This window comes from Oncorhynchus clarkii, chromosome 16, assembly GCF_045791955.1.
Source record: "Oncorhynchus clarkii lewisi isolate Uvic-CL-2024 chromosome 16, UVic_Ocla_1.0, whole genome shotgun sequence".
Taxonomy (NCBI): Eukaryota; Metazoa; Chordata; class Actinopteri; order Salmoniformes; family Salmonidae; genus Oncorhynchus; species Oncorhynchus clarkii.
Genome location: NC_092162.1, coordinates 6,807,392 through 6,823,027, shown reverse-complemented (window position 1 = coordinate 6,823,027; position 15,636 = coordinate 6,807,392). Strand labels below are relative to the sequence as shown.

The following is a 15,636-nucleotide window of genomic DNA, read 5'->3' as shown; positions in this document are numbered from 1 at the left end:
CTGGTCACTGGAAGTTCAACATGGCACCTCATGGCAAAGAACTCTCTGAGGATCTGAAAAAAAGAATTGTTGCTCTACATAAAGATGGCCTGTGCTATAAGAAGATTGCCAAGACCCTGAAACTGAGCTGCAGCACGGTGGCCAAGACCATACAGCGGTTTAACTGGACAGGTTCCACTCAGAACAGGTCTCACCATGGTCGACCAAAGAAGTTGAGTGCACGTGCTCAGCATCATATCCAGAGGTTGTCTTTGGGAAATAGACGTATGAGTGCTGCCAGCATTGCTGCAGAGGTTGAAGGGGTGGGGAGGTCAGCCTGTCAGTGCTCAGACCATACGCCGTACACTGCATCAAATTGGTCTGCATGTCTGTCGTCCCAGAAGGAAGCCTCTTCTAAAGATGATGCACAAGAAAGCCCGCAAACAGTTTGCTGAAGACAAGCAGACTAAGGACATGGATTACTGGAACCATGTCCTGTGGTCTGATGAGACCAAGATAAACTTATTCGGTTCAGATGGTGTCAAGCGTGTGTGGCGGCAACCAGGTGAGGAGTACAAAGACAAGTGTGTCTTGCCTACAGTCAAGCATGGTGGTGGGAGTGTCATGGTCTGGGGCTGCATGAGTGCTGCCGGCACTGGGGAGCTACAGTTCATTGAGGGAACCATGAATGCCAACATGTACTGTGACATACTGAAGCAGAGCATGATCCCCTCCCTTTGGAGACTGGGCCGCAGGGCAGTATTCCAACATGATCACGACCCCAAACACACCTTCAAGACGACCACTGCCTTGCTAAAGAAGCTGAGGGTAAAGGTGATGGACTGGCCAAGCATGTCTCCAGACCTAAACCCTATTGAGCATCTGTGGGACATCCTCAAACGGAAGGTGGAGGAGTGCAAGGTCTCTAACATCCACCAGCTCCGTGATGTTGTCATGGAGGAGTGGAAGAGGACTCCAGTGGCAACCTGTGAAGCTCTGGTGAACTCCATGCCCAAGAGGGTTAAGGCAGTGCTGGAAAATGACGGTGGCCACACAAAATATTGACACTTTTGGCCCAATTTGGACATTTTCACTTAGGGGTGTACTCACTTTTGTTGCCAGCGGTTTAGACATTAATGGCTGTGTGAGTTACTTTGAGGGGACAGCAAATTTACACTGTTATACAAGCTGTACACTCACTACTTTACATTGTAGCAAAGTGTAATTTCTTCAGTGTTGTCACATGAAAAGACATACTCAAATATTGACAAAAATGTGAGGGGTGTACTCACTTTTGTGATATACTGTACATGCATATATACATGTTCAACTATACAGTTGAAGTTTACATACACCGTAGCCAAAATAAACTCAGTTGTTCACAATTCCTGACATTTAATCCTACTAAGTATTCCCATGTGCAGTTGCAAACCATAGTCTGGCTTTTTTATTGTGGTCTTGGACTCGTTTTACTGTGGATATAGATACTTTTGTACCTGTTCCCTCCAGCATCTTCACAAGGTCCTTTGCTGTTGTTCTGGGATTGATTTGCACTTTTCGCACCAAAGTACATTCATCTCTAGGAGACAGAATGAGTCTCCTTCCTAAGCGGTATGACGGCTGCGTGGTCCCATGGTGTTTATACTTGCGTACTATTGTTTCTACAGATTCATGTGGTACCTTCAGGCATTTGGAAATTGCTCCCAAGGATGAACCAGACTTGTGGAGGTCTACAATATTTTTTCTAAGTAGGCCTTGAAATACATCCACAGGTACACCTCCAATTGACTCAAATAATGTCAATTAGCCTATCAGAAGCTTCTAAGCCCTGACATCATTTTCACAGTCAACTTAGTGTATGTAAACTTCTGACTCACTGGAATTATGATACAGTGAAGTATAAGTGAAATAATCTGTCTGTAAACAATTGTTGGAAAAATGACTTGTGTCGTGCACAAAGTAAATGACCTAACCGACTTGCCAAAACTATAGTTTGTTAACAAGACATTTGTGGAGTGGTTGAAAAACAAGTTTCAATGACTCCAACCTAAGTGTATGTAAACTTCTGACTTCCACTGTATATTTTACCGCTTGGTGATGTAATTCAGAAACATAATGTTAACTTTCACTGCTATGCGGATGATACACAGCTGTACATTTTCAATGAAATGTGGTGAAGCCCCAAAATTGCCCTCCCTGGAAGCCTGTGTTTCAGACATAAGGAAGTGGATAGCTTCCTGTTAAGGCAAGGGCTGATTTCAAGTTTTTACTGCTAAACCACAAAGCATTACATGGGCTTGCTCCTACCTATCTTTCTGATTTGGTCCTGCTGTACATATGTACGCTACAGTCACAAGATGCAGACCTCCTAATTGTCCCTAGAATTTCTAAGCAAAGAGCTGGAGGCAGGGCTTTCTCCTATAGAGCTCCACTTATGGAACGGTCTGCTTACCCATGTGAGAGACGCAGACTCGGTCTCAACCTTTAAGTCTTTACTGAAGACTCATCTCTTCAGTGGGTCGTATGATTGTGTGTAGTCTGGCCCAGTAGTGTGAATGTGAACGTAAAGGCACTGGAGTGACGAACCACCCTTGCTGTCTCTGCCTGGCTGGTTCCCCTCTTTCCTCTGGTATTCTCTGCCTCTAACCCTATTACGTGGGCTGAGTCACTGGCTTACTGGTGCTCTTCCATGCCGTTACTAGGAGGGGTGCGTCACTTGAGTGGGTTGAGTCACTGACGTGATCTTCCTGTCCGGGTTGGCACCCCCCTCGCGATTGTGCGGTGGGGGAGATTTTCGTGGGCTATACTCAGCCTTGTCTCAGGGTAGTAGGTTGGTGGTTGAAAATATCCCTCTAGTGGTGTGGGGGCTGTGCTTTGGCAAAGTGGGTGGGGTTATATCCTTCGTGTTTGGCCCTGTCCGGGGGTGTCATCGGATGGGACCACAGTGTCTTCCGACCCCTCCTGTCTCAGCCTCCAGTATTTATGCTGCAGTAGGACTACCTGGCCTGACTCCTCCTTGCTGTCCCCAGTCCACCTGGCCGTGCTGCTGCTCCAGTTTCAACTGTTCTGCCTGCGGCCATGGAACCCTGATCTATTCACCGGATGTGCTACCTTGTCCCGGACCTGCTGTTTTGGAACCTCTCCACCGCACCTTCTGTCTCTATCTCTGAATGATTGTCTATGAAAAGCCAACTGACATTTACCCCTGAGGTGCTGACCGGTTGCACCCTTGTACAACTACTGTGATTATTATTATCTGACCCTGCTTGACATCTATGAACATTTGAACATCTTGGCCATGTTCTGTTATAATCTCCAATCGGCACAGCCAGAAGAGGACTGGCCACCCCCCAGAGCCTGGTTCCTCTCTAGGTTTCTTCCTAGGTTCCTGCCTTTTCTAGGGAGTTTTTCCTAGCCACCGTGCTTCTACATCTGCATTGCTTTCAGTTTGGGGTTTTAGGCTGGGTTTCTGTTCAGCACTTTGAGATATCAGCGGATGTAAGAAGGGCTTTATAAATAAATTTGATTGATTGTTTGACTGTCGGTTAAAGTCTGTACTAGGAGTAGTAGACTGGATTGTCAGTTAAAGTATGACAACATTTGAGACCATCAGTATGCGCAAACATAACAGAGTTGTTGTCCTCTGTAGCTCAGTTGGTAGAGCATGGCACATCGCTAAGACAGTTGGATCGATTCCCGCTGGGACCACTCACATGAAAATGTATGCACGCACGACTAAGTCGCATTGGCTAAAAGCGTCTGCTAAATGGCATATATTGTATTAGTTGGCTTGGTAACCTCACACCCCAGCTTGAAATGTCTCCAACCCATGCTACAGAATCATTACTCTTCAATAGTGTCATTGGCTAAGAGACGTTGCCAAGGGGGTGGTCACGTGTGTTAGTTAGTGAGGGAGAGAGAGAGAGGACCTATGGATCGAGCACAGTGAGAGACAAGGGATGAAGCTAAACTTAAAAAACATATATATATTTAACTAGGCAAGTGTTAAGAACTAATTCTAATTTACAATGACGGCCTTCCCCCGGCCAACGCTGGGCCAATTGTGCGCCGCCCTATGGGACTCCCAATCACGGCTGGATGTGATACAGCCTGGATTTTAAACCAGGGACTGTAGTGGCCCCTCTTGCACTGAAATGCAGTGCCTTAGACCGCTGTGCCACTCGGGATCCCAATACTATACTGTGATGTCTGATACACAAGGCAAGACATAGGATTGCTAATCAGAAGCCTTTACTGAAATGCAGTGCCTTAGACCGCTGTGCCACTCGGGATCCCAATACTATACTGTGATGTCTGATACACAAGGCAAGACGTAGGATCGCTAATCAGAAGCCCTTACTGAAATGCAGTCGACATTTTGATTAGTCTCGTTGAGATATGCTAATGATGTCCTGCTTGGAGGGATGTCCTCCTTAGTGACTAAAATAATTATGATGATACTCCACACAGCAGAAAGAGACCATTTGCCCATCAATACTGGATTCACTTTTAACTGTGTTACTAGGCAACAAGAACCTGCTGCTAGCCACCCCAAACCACACACACACACACAAACAAACAAACACAGACATGAGCACACAGAGACACACACACACACACATAAATAGACATATAAGCTGAACATTTGACCGACAGCATTTAAAATTGACCGGACCCATATGCGTTGGGTCAGTAACCTGATTAGGGCGTCCACCCACGGTGCTCAGAATGACAGAAATCCCCTTTTAGATGATGGTAATTCAGAATAACAGAACACGCAAGTCTAGGATGCAACGATGTGCACTAATTATTACCTAATTCTGATGAGCACTTTGAAGATGTTTGAAGGACTGTCCACATGAACTTTTTTTCTCAGACAACAAGACAAGTAACGAACATCAAAATCACTAGCCTGTCAATCTACTGTCCCCCATAGAAGAAAAAGTTGATCTATTCTATTAGTCGGGGGCAGCAGCTAGCCTAGTGGTTGAGAGTGTTGGGCCAGTAACTTAAAAGGTCACTGGTTTGAATCCCCGAAACGACTAGGAGAAAAATCTGTCGATGTGCCCTTGAGCACGGCACTTAATTCTAATTGCTCTGGATAAGAGCGTCTGCTAAATGACTAAAACATCAGCTTGTCGAGAAAAATATTTCGAAACAAACTGTGGGATGATAGATCCCATATTCATTGTTTGTTTTTTTTTCATTCTTCTTCTCCCGGACGGGAGGCAATTGTATTTATTGGCTTTTCAACAACAACAAAAAAAATATATATATATATATATACAAAATATATAAAAAAATGTATTGGCCAAAAGCCGGCTATTACTGGAAAAAAACCTGGTATGCATGGTACGCAGGCACACACACAGCTCCTGGCTTTCATTTTTCAGAGAATAAAAAAACTGTTGCGCAACGAGCAATCAAATGAGCATTGTAGCAGTACATTCATCTCACCACACAGAAAGATTACATCATTGTTTTGTCCATTAGACCCCTGTGTCTGTGGGGGTGTGTGTGTACTTTTAAATGAGCAGCCTTGTACTTATGCTGCCAGGCCGACACATGACACCAACCCTATTAGCATAATGGATTTTTATTGAGCCAATGAGGCTGTGTGTGTGGTGTGGAGGGGGAGGGATTCTGGATTATAGTGCAACTGACAGAATGAAGGCTAGTGGATGGATAATGGCTAGGACAGCAGTATGTAATGAAGGCTAGTGGATGGATAATGGCTAGGACAGCAGTATTTAATGAAGGCTAGTGGATGGATAATGGCTAGGACAGCAGTATGGAATGAAGGCTAGTGGATGGATAATGGCTAGGATAGCAGTATGGAATGAAGGCTAGTGGATGGATAATGGCTAGGACAGCAGTATGGAATGAAGGCTAGTGGATGGATAATGGCTAGGACAGCAGTATGGAATGAAGGCTAGTGGATGGATAATGGCTAGGATAGCAGTATGGAATGAAGGCTAGTGGATGGATAATGGCTAGGACAGCAGTATGGAATGAAGGCTAGTGGATGGATAATGGCTAGGACAGCAGTATGGAATGAAGGCTAGTGGATGGATAATGGCTAGGATAGCAGTATGGAATGAAGGCTAGTGGATGGATAATGGCTGGGACAGCAGTATGGAATGAAGGCTAGTGGATGGATAATGGCTAGGACAGCAGTATGGAATGAAGGCTAGTGGATGGATAATGGCTAGGACAGCAGTATGGAATAAAGGCTAGTGGATGGATAATGGCTAGGACAGCAGTATGGAATGAAGGCTAGTGGATGGATAATGGCTAGGATAGCAGTATGGAATGAAGGCTAGTGGATGGATAATGGCTAGGACAGCAGTATTTAATGAAGGCTAGTGGATGGATAATGGCTAGGACAGCAGTATGGAATGAAGGCTAGTGGATGGATAATGGCTAGGACAGCAGTATGGAATGAAGGCTAGTGGATGGATAATGGCTAGGATAGCAGTATGGAATGAAGGCTAGTGGATGGATAATGGCTAGGATAGAAGTATGGAATGAAGGCTAGTGGATGGATAATGGCTAGGACAGCAGTATGGAATGAAGGCTAGTGGATGGATAATGGCTAGGACAGCAGTATGTAATGCTCCCTACAGGGATTCTGTTGTGCAGCAAACTCTACATGAAATCTATACGTAAAGTTTTCAGCATTCAGACTGATAGTAATATCTCCACATTCATTGGACTGCAGGCTACATCATTCAGTAGAACAGTTCTAATACAATAGTTTTAGGCTCATAAATCTATGGCAGTGGGTGTCCTGTCCTCCTTATAAACCATTGTAATGGAATCTCTCCCCCCCCCCTCTCCCCTCTCCTCGACAACCGTTGCTCCGGCTCTGGGAAACCCCTAGCAACAAGGAACTCCAACAAGCAGGCCTTGGTTATTTTGGGAGGCTGCATACAGGCACTGGCTGTTGCTAGTGCTATGCGTGTTTGTGTGTGTTTCATTGGGGGTGGAGCATGGGCTGTGGGGAGTGGGAGGGGGCGGGTCCTTGCGAAGCTGGAAATATCCAGGAATGGTGAAGTCCTTCCACGGTCTCGGCTCGCCACGGGTCAGGGTCACACACCTTATCCTCGGTCTACCGCGGCAACTACTGTTGGGCTGCCTGCTTGTCCCTTAGTGTCCCTGAGTGTGTCCCTGAGTCTCCTCTGAGTGTGTCCCTGAGTGTGTCCCTTAGTGTCCCTGAGTGTGTCCCTGAGTCTCCTCTGAGTGTGTCCCTGAGTGTGTCCCTTAGTGTCCCTGAGTGTGTCCCTGAGTCTCCTCTGAGTGTGTCCCTGAGTGTGTCCCTGAGTCTCCTCTGAGTGTGTCCCTGAGTCTCCTCTGAGTGTGTCCCTGAGTCTCCTCTGAGTGTGTCCCTGAGTGTGTCCCTGAGTCTCCTCTGAGTGTGTCCCTGAGTGTGTCCCTGAGTCTCCTCTGAGTGTGTCCCTGAGTCTCCTCTGAGTGTGTCCCTGAGTCTCCCCTGAGTGTGTCCCTGAGTCTCCCCTGAGTGTGTCCCTGAGTCTCCCCTGAGTGTGTCCCTGAGTGTGTCCCTGAGTTTCCCCTGAGTTTCCCCTGTGTGTCCCTGAGTCTCCTCTGAGTGTGTCCCTGAGTCTCCCCTGAGTGTGTCCCTGAGTCTCCCCTGAGTGTGTTCCTGAGTCTCCCCTGAGTGTGTTCCTGAGTCTCCCCTGAGTGTGTTCCTGAGTCTCCCCTGAGTGTGTCCCTGAGTCTCCCCTGAGTGTGTCCCTAAGTCTCCCCTGAGTGTGTCCCTAAGTCTCTCCTGAGTGTGTCCCTAAGTCTCTCCTGAGTGTGTTCCTGAGTCTCCTCTGAGTGTGTCCCTGAGTCTCCTCTGAGTGTGTCCCTGAGTCTCCTCTGAGTGTGTCCCTGGCTCCAGCAGAAAGCCCCTGTGTGGTGTTAGTCTAATTTATATATGCTGTCCTTTTTGTTGGGTGGCATTTGAGCATTTGAAGCTCTGTTATAATGTTGAATACTCAATACAAGCTCAGACAAGCAGAGAGCGGAGGGGAGTGAGAATAGTTTCATTTTCTGATGTTGATGCCGGACAAACAAAAGCAGTTAGTTAGTAATTCAAAGATACTTACAATGCGAGCACATTTCCAGGGGGTAACTTGCCTCATTTCCCTGAAGAGGAGAAACAGGAGACCATAGGTGAGACATACAGGAGACAGTTAGGTGAGACATACAGGAGGCAAAGGTGAGATATACGGGAGGCAAAGGTGAGATACAGTGCCTTGCGAAAGTATTCGGCCCCCTTGAACTTTGCGACCTTTTGCCACATTTCAGGCTTCAAACATAAAGATATAAAACTGTATTTTTTTGTGAAGAATCAACAACAAGTGGGACACAATCATGAAGTGGAACGACATTTATTGGATATTTCAAACTTTTTTAACAAATAAAAAACTGAAAAATTGGGCGTGCAAAATTATTCAGCCCCTTTACTTTCAGTGCAGCAAACTCTCTCCAGAAGTTCAGTGAGGATCTCTGAATGATCCAATGTTGACCTAAATTACTAATGATGATAAATACAATCCACCTGTGTGTAATCAAGTCTCCGTATAAATGCACCTGCACTGTGATGGTCTCAGAGGTCCGTTAAAAGCGCAGAGAGCATCATGAAGAACAAGGAACACACCAGGCAGGTCCGAGATACTGTTGTGAAGAAGTTTAAAGCCGGATTTGGATACAAAAAGACAACAGGGGCTAAAGACAACAGGCAAGCTAGCGAGTAATAAATGACATGCCATTTAGCAGCTGCTTTTATCCAAAGCGACTTAAGTCATTTGTGCATACATTTTACATATGGGGGTGGTCCCCGGAATCAAACCCGAAATCCTGGCATTGCAAGCGCCATACTCTACAAACTGAGCCATCAAATCAAAGTTCATAGGTCACGTACATAGTATTGCAGATGTTATCGCAGGTGCAGTGAAATGCTTATGTTTCTAGCTCCAACAGTGCAGTAATATCCCCACCCCCCAAAAAATGTTTTTAAAATCATTTAAGACCAGAATATAAATATACATGTACAGTAACTTCAGAAAGTATTCACACCCCTTGACTTATTCCACATTTTGTTGTGTTACAGCCTGAATTCAACATTGATTAAATATATGTTTGTAAATGGATTGAAAATGAAATACAGAAATATCTCATTTACATAAGTATTCACACCCCCGAAGCAATACTTTGTAGAAGCACCTTTGGCGGAAAGATTACAGCTTTGAGTCAGCTTAGGTATGTCAGTATCAGCATTGAGTCATCTTGGGTATGTCTGTATCAGCTTTGAGTCATCTTGGGTATGTCTGTATCAGCTTTGAGTCATCTTAGGTATGTCAGTATCAGCTTTGAGATGTCTGTATCAGCTTTGAGTCATCTTAGGTATGTCTGTATCAGCTTTGAGTCAGCTTAGGTATGTCTGTATCAGCTTTGAGTCATCTTAGGTATGTCTGTATCAGCTTTGAGATGTCTGTATCAGCTTTGAGTCATCTTAGGTATGTCTGTATCAGCATTGAGTCAGTTTAGGTATGTTTGTATCAGCATTGAGTCAGCTTAGGTATGTCTGTATCAGCATTGAGTCAGCTTAGATATGTCTGTATCAGCTTTGAGTCAGTTTAGGTATGTCTGTATCAGCTTTGAGTCAGTTTAGGTATGTCTGTATCAGCTTTGAGTCATCTTAGGTATGTCTGTATCAGCATTGAGTCATCTTAGGTATGTCTGTATCAGCTTTGAGATGTCTGTATCAACTTTGAGTCAGCTTAGGTATGTCTGTATCAGCTTTGAGTCAGCTTAGGTATGTCTGTATCAGCTTTGAGTCAGTTTAGGTATGTCTGTATCAGCTTTGAGTCAGTTTAGGTATGTCTGTATCAGCATTGAGTCAGCTTAGGTATGTCAGTATCAGCTTTGCACATGTGGATTTTGGGATTTTCTCCCATTCTTCCTTTCAGATTTAATCAAGATCTGTTAAAGTAGATGGGGAGCAGTGATGATCTTCAAGTCTTTCCACAGATGTTCAATGGGATTCAAGTCTGGGCTTTGGCTGGGCCACCAAAGGACTTTTACATTCTAGTTCTGAAGCAATTCCAGCGTTGCTTTAGCTGTATGCTTGGGGGTCATTGCCCTGTTGGAACGTACATTTTTCGCCACAGTCTAAGGTTGTTTGCACTCTGAAGCAGATTCCCTTTAAGGATTTGCCTGTATTTGGCTCAATTTATTTACTTACCAGTCTCCCAGTCCCTGCCGCTGAAAAGAATCCCCATAGCATGATGCTGCCACCACCATGCTTCACAGTAGGGATGGTGTTAGATGGGTGATGGGCTGTGCCTGCTTTTCTCCAAACATTGCGCTTTGCATTCTGGCCAAAGAGTTTTTTTTTAAATTATCATGCCACAGAAACTTTTGCCTGGTGCCTTAAAAGATTTGCACTTTTCACACCAAAGGACGTGCATCTCTAGGAGACAGAATGCGTCTCCTTCCTGAGCGGTATGACGGCTGCGTGGTCCCATGGTGTTTATACTTGCATACTATTAACTTTTGCTAAGTCCAGGCGTGCTGTTATGTGACTTTTTCTCAGGAGTGGCTTCCGTCTAGCCACTCCCAAAAAGCCCAGATTGGTGAAGTGTTGTAGAGACTTGTCTTTCTGGCAGGTTCTCCCATCTCAGCCAAGGAACTCTGTAGTTCTGTCAGAGTGGTCATTGGGTTCTTGGTCACCTCCCTTACCAAGGCCCTCCTTGCCCCGTTGCTCAGTGTGCCAAGATGGCCAGCTCTAGACAGAGTCTAGGTTGTTCCATATGTTTTCAATTTCCCAATGATGGAGACCACCGTGCTCTTGGAAACTTTCAACATTGTAGAATTTGTTTTATACCTTTCCCCAGATATATGCCTCATCACACTTCTACTTCGGGGATGCATGGACAGTTCCTTGCACTTCCTGGTATAGTTTATGCTCTGACATGTCAACTGTATAGGCCTCTTTTTGTTTATTTTTCTTTACATAACAGTTTTTTTTCTTTTTGAGCCGAATTATAATGTCTCTGTATGTATTTCATACTTTTGATTTATTTTTAGTGGCAGCTCGCGGTTGGTTACATGTTATATAAACTGAATAAATGAATCGAAATTGTAGAATTTTTTTTTTTTTTTTTTTTTTTACTTGGTCCCAGAAAATATATACACTGAGTGTACAAAACATTAATGACACCTGCTCTTTCCATGACATAGACTGACCAGGTGAATCCAGGTGAAAGCTGTGATCCCCTATTGTTGTCACTAGATGTCACTAAATCCATGTCAATCAGTGTAGATGAAGGGGAGGAGACGAGGCTTGAAAACCCTTCTTTAACCTGAGACAATTGAGACATGGATTGTCTTGATAATTCAGAGGGTGGCAAGACAAAAGACATATGTATACACTGTTAATTGAAATGCATTCCAGGTGACTACCTCATTTTATTTATTTATTTTAACCTTTATTTAACTAGGTAAGTCAGTTAAGAACAAATTCTTGTTTACAATGCCGGCCTTCACCGGCCAAACCCGAACAACGCTGGGCCAATTGAGCGCCGCCCTATGGAACTCCCAATCACGGCCGGATGTGATACAGCCTGGATTCGAACCAAGGCGTCTGTAGTGACGCCTCTAGCACTGAGATGCAGTGCCTTAGACCGCTGAACCAGGGTCTGTAGTGACGCCTCTAGCACTGAGATGCAGTGCCTTAGACCGCTGAACCAGGGTCTGTAGTGATGCCTCTAGCACTGAGATGCAGTGCCTTCGACCGCTGAACCAGGGTCTGTAGTGACCCCTCTAGCACTGAGATGCAGTGCCTTAGACCGCTGAACCAGGGTCTGTAGTGATGCCTCTAGCACTAAGATGCAGTGCCTTCGACCACTGAACCAGGGTCTGTAGTGACCCCTCTAGCACTGAGATGCAGTGCCTTTGACCGCTGCGCCACTCAGGGGCCCATGAAGCAGGCTGAGAGAACGCCAAGAGGGAGCAAAGCTGTCATCAAGGCAAAGGGTGGCTACTTTGAAGAATCTCAAATATATTTTTATTTATTTAATACTTTTTTGGTTACTACATGATACCATGTGTGTTATTTCATAGTTTTGATGTCTTCACTGTTATTCTAAAATGTAGAAAATAGTAAAAAATAAATAAAAAACATGGAATGAGTAGGTGTGTCCAAACTTTTTTACTGTATATACACAGAGTTTTCCAAACATTAGGAACACACCTTTCTAACATTGAGTTGACCCCGCCCCTTTTTGTCCTCAATACGTCAAGGCACGCACTCTACAAGATGTCGAAAGCGTTCCATAGGGATGCATGTTGACTCCCAATACTTCCCAGAGTTGTCAATTTGACTAGATGTATTTTGGATGGTGGACCATTCTTGATACACACGGGAAACTGTTGAGCATGAAAAACCCAGCAGCGTTGCATTTCTTCACACAAACTGGAGCGCCTGGCACCTACTACCATACCCCCGTTCAAAGGCACTTAAATCTTTTGTCTTGCCCATTCACCCTCTGAATGGCACACATACACAATCCATGTCAACTGTTTCAAGGCGTAATAATCCTTCTTTAACCTGCCTCCTCCCGTTCATCTACACTGATTGTAGTACGCCATTTTCGGGGACCACTTTTGTCTCGTGAGCGTTACTTTCAGAACTACTGGCTAGAAAGTATACAAAAGTACCGGAGAATCTCTTTAAACGCATGGAAGTATTTTGGAGTATTGGAAAATACACTGTGTTTTTAAATACATGCCAAATGTCTTTGAAACACCCTAAATACTATTTGAATCCAGGTCTGGTACTATATATAAGTCACCCTAAATACTATTTGAATCCAGGTCTGGTACTGTCTGTAAGTCACCCTAAATAGTATTTGAATCCAGGTCTGGTACTATATATAAGTCACCCTAAATACTATTTGAACCCAGGTCTGGTACTATATATAAGTCACCCTAAATAGTATTTGAATCCAGGTCTGGTACTATATATAAGTCACCCTAAATAGTATTTGAATCCAGGTCTGGTACTGTCTGTAAGTCACCCTAAATAGTATTTGAATCCAGGTCTGGTACTGTCTGTAAGTCACCCTAAATACTATTTGAACCCAGTTCTGGTACTATATACAAGTCACCCTAAATAGTATTTGAATCCAGGTCTGGTACTGTCTGTAAGTCACCCTAAATAGTATTTGAATCCAGGTCTGGTACTGTCCGTAAGTCACCCTAAATACTATTTGAATCCAGGTCTGGTACTGTCTATAAGTCACCCTAAATACTATTTGAACCCAGGTCTGGTACTGTCTATAAGTCACCCTAAATACTATTTGATCCCAGGTCTGGTACTGTCTATAAGTCACCCTAAATACTATTTGAACCCAGTTCTGGTACTATATACAAGTCACCCTAAATAGTATATGAACCCAGGTCTGGTACTGTCTATAAGTCACCCTAAATAGTATATGAACCCAGGTCTGGTACTGTCTGTAAGTCACCCTAAATAGTATATGAACCCAGGTCTGGTACTGTCTATAAGTCACCCTAAATACTATTTGAACCCAGGTCTGGTACTGTCTATAAGTCACCCTAAATACTATTTGAACCCAGGTCTGGTACTGTCTATAAGTCACCCTAAATACTATTTGAATCCAGGTCTGGTACTGTCTGTAAGTCACCCTAAATAGTATTTGAATCCAGGTCTGGTACTATATATAAGTCACCCTAAATAGTATATGAACCCAGGTCTGGTACTGTCTATAAGTCACCCTAAATAGTATATGAAACCAGGTCTGGTACTGTCCGTAAGTCACCCTAAATACTATTTGAACCCAGGTCTGGTACTGTCTATAAGTCACCCTAAATACTATTTGAACCCAGGTCTGGTACTGTCTATAAGTCACCCTAAATACTATTTGAATCCAGGTCTGGTACTGTCTATAAGTCACCCTAAATACTATTTGAACCCAGGTCTGGTACTGTCTATAAGTCACCCTAAATACTATTTGATCCCAGGTCTGGTACTATATATAAGTCACCCTAAATAGTATTTGAATCCAGGTCTGGTACTGTCTATAAGTCACCCTAAATAGTATTTGAATCCAGGTCTGGTACTGTCTATAAGTCACCCTAAATACTATTTGATCCCAGGTCTGGTACTGTCTATAAGTTACCCTAAATACTATTTGAATCCAGGTCTGGTACTGTCTATAAGTCACCCTAAATACTATTTGAACCCAGGTCTGGTACTGTCTATAAGTCACCCTAAATACTATTTGAACCCAGGTCTGGTACTGTCTGTAAGTCACCCTAAATACTATTTGAACCCAGTTCTGGTACTATATACAAGTCACCCTAAATAGTATATGAACCCAGGTCTGGTCACTTCTGCATTAGCTTGCTTGAAACAAGGCAGTGACGTAGGGCCTAAGCCTGATTATGACATAGCGTGACATAGACCTAAGCCTGATTATGACATAGCGTGACATAGACCTAAGCCTGATTATGACATAGCGTGACATAGACCAAAGCCTGAATGTTAGTGACTTCCGACATAGACCAAAGCCGGACTGTGCAAATGAGCCAGAGCAGAAAGAGAGAGATGTGTGTGTGTGTGTGTGTGTGCAGAGCCTCTGGTCTGAAATCTCATTGGTGTAAATTCCACCCATTTAAGACACAACAGGCTATTATCTGGTTTGTTACAATGTGGGGCAGAATTCCTCAGATAGTCATTCAGACGATCTACGTTCTATTATAACTAACGGCAGAACAAACAAGAGGGATGGTAAATCAGACCGGCTGCACAGCCTATGTAACACTTCCACATCTGGAGAGAAAGGTGACAGAGCTAGAGAGGTGTTTGTCAGACCCTGTGACATCCTGAGAATCAGTCTGTATCGTCCAAGCGGTCTACCAACTTATTAGCCTACAACCTATTATGACCCTCTATGGAAAGACGAGACACTTACGAACACAATGGTGTTCTCCGTTTTGCTCTATGGCCTCCTCAAGTGTCAGGAAATTTGTGTCTCCGTAGCATTCAAACCGTCCGGGCTAGACTCTAATATGACCCCCCCTCTGCGCAACGGTGACTCTCACGAACATGTACTGTGCATGTTTTGCTCTAGGATACTCACAGGCCTCACAAAACTTGTCTGAAGCTCCGCCAGTACCAGTTGAAAAAATGTATGGAAGTACAGTATATATGGGGACAGTTTAATGCCAAAAATGTGGGGGGGGGGGGGGGAATAAGAAAAAAAATATTTCAAAATAAAAATTCCCAATCGTTCTTATCTCTCAGATATAGGAGAGACACTTCAGAACAAACTTCCTTTTGATATTTTTTGGGGGGGACTATCTGTTGTTCCATGCGTTTGAATGGGCTAATAGCAGGAAGACATTCAAGGGGTCTTAAAATAAAAAATGAGCTAAATGATCCTTGGTATGACCTTCTTAAAACAATTCCAAATAGCTTAGTACCTTCTTAAAACAATTCCATATAGCTTTGTAGAACCCCCCTCCCCTGGCTTAGACAGGGCTTAGACTCTGATTGGTTAAATTAAATATTGGGTAAAAAGGCAAACTCGTCGCCATCATTCATTGAATCAGATGCCTCTC

The 15,636-nt window shown here is 44.1% G+C and overlaps 1 protein-coding gene across 1 annotated transcript in view; it reads right to left on the bottom strand.

Annotated features, from left to right (window-relative positions):
- Nucleotides 1–15,636, bottom strand: part of LOC139367903 (calcineurin subunit B type 1-like) — a 37,025-nt gene that overhangs the window by 11,416 nt on the left and 9,973 nt on the right. The window contains exon 2 of the mRNA XM_071106279.1: nucleotides 8,091–8,130. Coding sequence (XP_070962380.1) covers nucleotides 8,091–8,130 — 40 coding nt within the window. The remainder of the gene's footprint in view (nucleotides 1–8,090; nucleotides 8,131–15,636) is intronic.